Here is a 7256-nt window from a genome sequence, read left to right as displayed (position 1 = left end):
GCCTCCTCAGTAAGTGGCTCATTTTTCTCTCCGCATCGGGGAGCGAGGCAGCCTCTACATGCGGACTTTGGAATGGAGCGGATTCCGCAGAGGCAGTTGGATGCTTGGGGGGAACGAGGCTGCAGCTTCCCAGGGGGGCCAGCAGAGGACAGCAGAGGGCAGGGAGCCTCTGTGGGCGGCTCTGACGGCTCCTCACCGGCCTCAGTCTCCCCACTTACCAATGGGAGCTGCAGGGCCCAGATGCCCAGTGTCTGCAGTTCACACGGAGGGCGCACCCTAAGCTGAAGGGCTGGGGGCCACAGCTACCTGCCCCTTCCTAGCTCCTTCACAGTGGGGCGGGGCGGGTGGGGGGCACTGTCCCCCAACCACCCCACCGTGCATCTGTGCATCCTCAGGACACTTCCTTTTCCCTGCTAGGTCAGGGCAGGAAGTCACTGGCAGGCCTTTCCCACAAGCCACTGCCAAGAGGGAGGGCAGCTTCCTGCCTCCACAGGCCGCCCAACCCCACCTGGGGCAGGGGGGATCCTGTGCCCTGCCCCCGGCCCCAGGGGCTCGGCCCGTCAGAGCCCCTGTCAGCACCCGCAGCTTCTCCTCTCCTCACCCCCCCCTGCAGCCTGCCACGGGGAGGGGGGGCTGCCCCGACTGCCCCGCCCATTGTCAGCACCCACTTCTGCCCTTGCGGCCGCCAGCCACCTGTAAGAGAGAACCCTGTATCACAGACCAAACCCTGCCACAGAGCAGACACCTCTGCAGCCTGAAAGTGAAATCCCAGGGTCTTGAGGACGGGGTATCCTTGAGCCCCGGAGCCAGATTTCAGGCCTCGGCACCCCCTACTCTCCACGCCCCTCAGTCAGGGAAGGCTAACGGTTGCAAGGGCTAAAGGAAGCGAGGAGGCGGGAGCAGCGTGGAGGAGGGTCTCTCAAGCACAGGGAGCTCAGAGGCCTTGCTTGAGGAGGAGCGGGCCCCATTCCCTCAGGACAAGGAGGCCTGTGTGGCAGGGGTGAGGCGGNGACGGGCAGAGAGACGAGGAGTCAGCACATGCCGTTCTCGGCCTCCCTTTATTGGTGGCTGCCCCTCCCAGAGTGGACGGCGGGTGTCCCTGGGCCTGGCACAGGTCTGCCCGTGGTGGTGCAGCACCGTGGAGGGCACGTGATGTGGCCGCACGACCGGCCGACGATCACCTACGGAGGCGGCCCAGGGGCACAGTCTCCCCGCACAGACCGCAGGAGGGCCCAGCCTCTGGCCTCTCCCAGCCCGTGTCTGGGTAGCCTTGCTTCACCCAGCATCTCACCAAGGCCCCCGGGGAGGGAGGTCCTCGGAGGGCGTGGGAGCCTGTACCTTTGACCCACTAGCAACACGCACTCCCATTAACTCCATGCTCTCAACCTTCACCCCCAGTTGCTTGTTCCGATGCTCACCAGCCTCCTCCAGGCAGCCTGCCTAGATCAGCCCATTCCTCCTAGACCCCTGCTTTCTAGCCTCTGACCCCAGCCTCCGCATTAACCTGATGGCTGTGCGTCGGGGCCGGATGCCTGGTGGTTTGATTTCAACACCCAGCCTTCCACCCATACCGCTAGCACCCAGCCGCCCTCCTCTGCCTCCTGCTGCAGCCAGAGCTCAGGCCTGGAACCAGCCCTCAAGGTCCTGGTAGACCTGGCCTCGGGGTAGGCGGGGGTAGTGGGTGCAGATGGCACAGAAGCGCTCTCGCCAGTCCCCAAACAGCCTCACCCGGAGCCGCTCTCGCCAGGCAAAGTAGCGCCGGTAGCGGCTCTCGTTCATGCCCGCCAGGAACGAGGCCAGCTCCTGGGCTGTGCTGAAGTCGTCCACGTGCACGAAGGCATCAGCAGGTGCAAAGGCCTCGTAGGTGGCCCTCGGGGGCCCCAGCACCACAGGGACGGTGCCCGCTGCCAGAGCGTTACGCCAAAACTTCTCGGTGATATAGTCTCGGTGCTGCGAGTTCTCGAAAGACAGGTAGAAGAGGTAGCGCGCCACGGTGGGCAGCAGGCAGTCGGCACACAGAGGCCGCCCGTTGGCACGGCCGAACACATCCACCCGCAGGTGAGGCGCCAGCTGCCGGTACAGCTGCACGCGGCGCTGCTGCTCCCGGAAGTTGCTGACCACCCAGGCAGCCACGCTGCTCTTGGCCGGCAGCGGCCGGGCGGGCCCCCGGCGAGGCTCCATCCGGCCATAGGGCACGAAGATGTCCGAGTCACGCCGGTAGCTGAGCACCCAGTTAAAGATGCCACCGAGGCGGCGGAGGCCGTGGGTGTGGCTGGGCGACTCCATGGAGGCCCACACCCAGGGCTGCCCAGGTGGCCGCTCGGCCAGCGGAAGGCGCGCCCGCTGGCTCTGCAGCTCGCGGTGGTGGAAGACCACGACATCCGCGCTGGCCAGCAGGCTGTGGTTGGTGCTCAGGCGGCAGCGGGTCACCCCGTAGCGGACGCAGGTGTTGCTGGGCAGCTCTGGGGGCTGGTCGGTGAAGGGCCAGTGCCAGATGAGGATGGTGAGCGTGGGCGGCGGTGCGGGGGTGTCCCCGGGGGCCGACCTGAGTTGCCACAGGACCCACAGGGTGGAGAGCAGGGCCGCTCCAGCCAGCGTCCCCAAGGCCCGATGCCTCTGAGTGGGGCCACATCCTGCACAGGGCACGGGGAAGAGAGGTGTCTTCCCGGCCCCACCCGCGAGCCCCTTCCTCCCGGCCCAGGGCTCCCCGGAGACCAGACGCTCACCGGGGTTACTCATCCACAGCGCCCAGTTCTAGCCACCCAAGAATCTCCAATCACGGCAGCCACTAGCAGAGGCACCCTGAAATCACAGCGGCGCCCCCACGCTCAGCCTTCCTTTCATCTGCCCGAGATGAGAGAAACCAGAGCATCTTCCTGCTCCTGCCCCGCCCTCGTGGGGGAGGGGGGACCTTTGGCATCAACCGCCGCCCTGGCTAACTCGCCCGCGTTCTCCTCTAACCCTCTGGCTGGGGGGTGGGGGGAGGTAGGCGGTCATAGGAGGGCGCCACCCGGAGCCCAATACCAGGCCAACCCCCTCTTCCCAGGAGAGGCCCCGCCGCCGCCGCCGTAAAGGGCCCAGTCACTGCCCACCGCCCAGCCCCGGAAAGCAGGGTGCGCTTCCCTGGGAGGCCCCTCCTGTGGTGGGATCACCCACTTCCCCTGCCCGACGCCCGCCCAGCTCTGCCGCTCCCGGACCCTCGCACTGCAGATGTGCCGAGCTCAGCTCTGCCAGGAGCCCGTGGCTTCTCGCTGGGGTGGGCCCCCCTCATCCCTGCCGCCCCAGAACCCAGATTCCCAGAGAGGGGGACTGTACTGGGGTCCTGGGAGTGTCCACAGCAGGCTGCAGCGCGTGCCCAGGACGGGCAGACGCCAGCCCGGGCCTGGCCCCAGGGTGGGCTGCGGGGCCACGGGCCTTCTTTCCTCCCCCAGGACGTGTGTCCGCGGAAGGCCCGGCCGGCTTGGAGTGCGGGCAGGGGCCTGCCCTCGGGGCGCCGGGCCTCTTCCTCCAGAGGGGGCTTTCCAGGGTGGAAAGGGAAGGAGTCCTTGTGTCCCTGACGCTGGCAGGTAGGGGGCTGGTGGCTGCTCCGGGAACAGGAAGGCAGAAGTCCAGGCGCCTTCTCCTCCCCCCTCCGCTGCCCTCCGGCCGGCCCTGGGGGCCCAGGCCTGGAGGTCAAGTTCCTTCCCCTTCTGCTCCAGTTCCTCCGAGCTGGAGACGAGGTGGGCCTCCCCTGAGCTCCGGCCCCCTCCCCGTGCTGAGCTCAGCCGGTGCCCATCCTGGCTGGACCCTTGCTGGGTCCTGGACGTGGCAGGGCCAGGCGCGCCCCTCGTGCTCGGCTTCCGGGGGCCTTCTGGCCGGTCAGGCTCTCGGATCTGCAGAATGGCGGTCATGGAAGGAAGAGCAAACAGGAACCATTGGCTGGGGTGCTGCCTCACCCCATGCTGGGGACCTTGCATGGCCCGCCGTCCCCATCCTTCTTCACTCTGGGGCGCCTGCCCCCCGATGAGGACTAGACCGCTGCCAGGGTGGAGCCGGGAGCCGGCCTGAGAGCCGCGGAGGAGACAGAGGCAGGTGCGGGAGGGGGGCAGCGTGGCGTCTGTGGGGCTCCCCGCCCCTGCAGAACCTCCGAGCTGCGGCGGGGCTTTGCGCAATGTGGAAGGAGGGCGGGGAGGCCGGAGGACCCGGCACTTGCCGGCCTGTGGTGCGCGTCCAGCAGCCAGGCCTGGCGCGCCGCCGTGGGCCCCGGGCCCCGCCCAGAGCCTGCGGCAGCTGCCGGCTTGTGCCCTTCCAGCTGCCCCGACGTTTAGGGGGATGCCCCGGGTGGCGCTGAGCCGTCGGCCCCACCCTGGCATCTCCCCTCTGGCAGGGGCCCCGCAGAGCAGCCACGCCCTGGGCCCCCAGCAGGTGGGCAGGGGGCAGGGAAGGGGCAAGGCCACCGCAGCCAGCTAGCGGCCTGGCTCTGCCTGGCGGCACCGTGCCCTTCCTGTTTGCACGGCCAGGCTGGCCGAGGCCTCACCACAGGCCTCACCCACACCCACAACCTGCTGCCTTTCTGGGTGATTCAGGGGACCCTCCCTGCCCTCTGCCCTGGGTCCGCTGCTCCCGAGTCACACACCTGCCAGCTCGGGTTGGCGGCCACAGGGCCCCTGTCATGGGAACCTGCCGGCTGCGAAACGGGGCCCTGAGGTTTGGCCTAGAAACAGGTCAGAATGAGAGGCTCTCAGTGGAAAGTCAAGAAGGTGAGAAAGCGTGAGTCAAAGGGAGAGCAGGGCCGCATCCTGCCACCCCAGCCCAGGCCCTGTGACTCTCGGGGACGCAGGCGGGCACCCGACTCCTCCGCAGCCCGTGAGCACCTTGGGGCCCCCAGCTGAGCCCTCAGGGCCGTTTCAGGGCCAGCCTCCCGGTGGGCGCCCACCAAAGGACCCACAGCTGGGGGTGGGGGGCCAAGGGCGCCTCCCCTTTGCAGACAGCAGCCAGAGCGCAGCACCGAGGGCGGCTGGGGGTGGACTGAGCCTTGGCCCCAGCCTGGGGTGGGGGGTCTGCCTCAGGGAAGGAGGGCCAGAGCCCAGCTGCCTGAGGCCCCCGGGGTTATCCCCAGCAGGCCTGAGTCCATGCTGTGCCCAGAAGGCCCCCTGGTGGCCATGCTCCAAAGCCACCCGCTCCCTCGGGGGAGGGAGCGAGGGTCGCAGAGGGGAGCCAGCACACAGGGCGTGGTCAGCCACCAGGCGGTGCTGAGGGTTCACGGACCACCTCCGGAAGGAGGCCGCAGGCCGCCACGGAGCTCCCAGGCTGCGGGCGCCGCGCGGGGGCTGTGCCGGGGGCCGGAAGGTCTGGAGCGGCAGAAGGCCACGTGGACCAGCCCCAGGGCCCAGGCCCAGGCCAGCGGCGCAGCACCCGCTCTGCTACCCCCTCCCTGGCTGCCCAGGCCAGGAGCCCGTCCACGTTCTCATCCAAGACCAGCGCCAGGAGCCCCACGCCCTGAGTTTGCCTTGTCTTTCTGTTCTGCACGAGACCCGGAGTCGGGGTGCAGCTGGGGGCTGGGGCCCAGGAGCAGCCCAGCCAAGCACCCAGGCGGACAGGGCAGCGCAGGGACCCTGCCCATCTCACACGGTCTTGGCTAAGGGACCACCCCCCGCTCTGCGCCCAATGTGGTCTCACTGTCTTGCAGGGTAAGGGTCTTGCAGGGGTGGGGGCATCTCCAAATGGACGGGTATCACCTCAGGGTCTCTGCTGGGCTGTGAGAATGTCACCTTTTGTTACCTGTGCTCAAGAAGGACCTCAAGCTGGGGAAGGTTGGTGAAGAGATAAAGCGCAGGCGGGCTCTGCGCAGGGTCTGGCTGGGGCACAGATGGGATCAGCCTGTTGTACGAGAAGGTTGTTCGTGGCCAGGCCCCGGGGCGGCTCGGAACAGCGGCGGAGGGGAAGTGAGGCCACAGGCCGTGTGGAGGAAGGCGATGGGCCCCTCAGCCAGGATTGGGGTCTCGGGAGTCCCTGCGGCGATAGGGCTTCTCTGGGCACTAAGCCCCCACCCCAGGGCAGCCCACTGCACCCTGGCCTGTGGGAGAAAGGGTGGCTGTATCTAGACCGAAGCAGGGACTGGCCCTGCCTGAGGGAGCCTGAGGCCGCCTGAAGCAGGCGGGGGGCAGGCTCCTGAGCTGTTCGGGGCCTTGTGGCGGGGAAGTGGGCCAAGGGAGGCCCGGCTGCCTGGAGGACCCCAGCCCCTGCCCTTCCTTCCCGGCCCCGACGTACCAGTTCCTGCCTCATTGCAGCTGCCCTGGAAGGGGGTCCTGGGGAGCAGACAGCAAGGGCCCTGGGGACAGAGGCTAGAAAAGACCTGGTGGCCGATCTCTGCTCAGCTCAGGCCAAGGAGGCGGGGAGAGCAAGGGTCCTGAGGCCAGAGCCCAGAGGGCCTGGGTATGCAGGAACCGGCCAGCAAGCCAGACCACCTGGGCCTTCCTGAGAGGCTGGAGCCCTCCACACCCCATTCCCTCCTCGGCTCTGTCCCCTGGGGGCACAGATTAAGCGACAGTGGACATGTGATCATCACCATGACCTCACCCCACACGGGTCCCCAGCTCCCTGCACCCGCCTCCTCCCATCTCCATCTCCCACACCAGTGCACAGAAGGGAAGCCGAGGCTCCCAGCTGCGGGCCAACCCAAGGCCACAGCCCAGGAGCCGGGGTGGGGGGAAGGGACTTCCTTTCCTGGTGGGCGCTGGACCCAGAAATGGATGGTTTTAGGACAAGCCATGTGCTCCAAAGCAGGGGCAGCCCCATCTCCCCCAGCCAGCCCACCAGCCTCTCCTCGGAAAGCCGTCTGTCCCAAATCGGCCTTGGCCTCCCCTCTCAGGGCTGCCCCCGAAGTTCAGAACTCTCGGGGTCCCTGTGTGGCTCAGTTGCTTAAGTGTTGACCTGATTTTGACTCAGGTCAGGATCTCACGGTTTGTGAGTTGGGCCCCACGTTTGGCTCGGAGCTGAGAGCATGGAGCCCACTTGGGATTCTCTCTCTCTCTCTCTCTCAAAATAAATCAATAAACACTAAAAAATAAATAAAAACTTCAGAATTCTCTGGAACCCCACCCAGAGGAACGACCAAGGGGCTCCTGACCCCAACCCTTCCCCTTCCCCGGCTCAGTGGGGCAGACGGGTCCGATCCCAGCACCCCGTCCACATCTGTAGCAGGCTCTCCTGCTCCCTGAAAGCCCTCTGTACCTCTGATCACACAGTGCGCCCCCCCCACCCCACCCCTGCCCGGG

At 67.5% G+C, this 7256-nt stretch overlaps 1 protein-coding gene across 1 annotated transcript in view; it reads right to left on the bottom strand.

The window, feature by feature from the left end:
- The window catches only part of ABCA2 (ATP binding cassette subfamily A member 2), a 25078-nt gene extending 22053 nt beyond the window's left edge, over positions 1–3025 (bottom strand). The window contains 1 exon segment of the mRNA XM_077771003.1: positions 1729–3025. Within this exon segment, the coding sequence (XP_077627129.1) occupies positions 1729–2739 (1011 nt within the window). The 5' untranslated portion in view covers positions 2740–3025.
- Between the last annotated feature and the right edge of the window lie 4231 nt (positions 3026–7256).

This window comes from Crocuta crocuta, unplaced genomic scaffold (genome assembly GCF_008692635.1).
Source record: "Crocuta crocuta isolate KB4526 unplaced genomic scaffold, BGI_CrCroc_1.0 scaffold2720, whole genome shotgun sequence".
NCBI lineage: Eukaryota > Metazoa > Chordata > Mammalia > Carnivora > Hyaenidae > Crocuta > Crocuta crocuta.
This window is presented reverse-complemented; position numbering and strand designations above follow the sequence as displayed.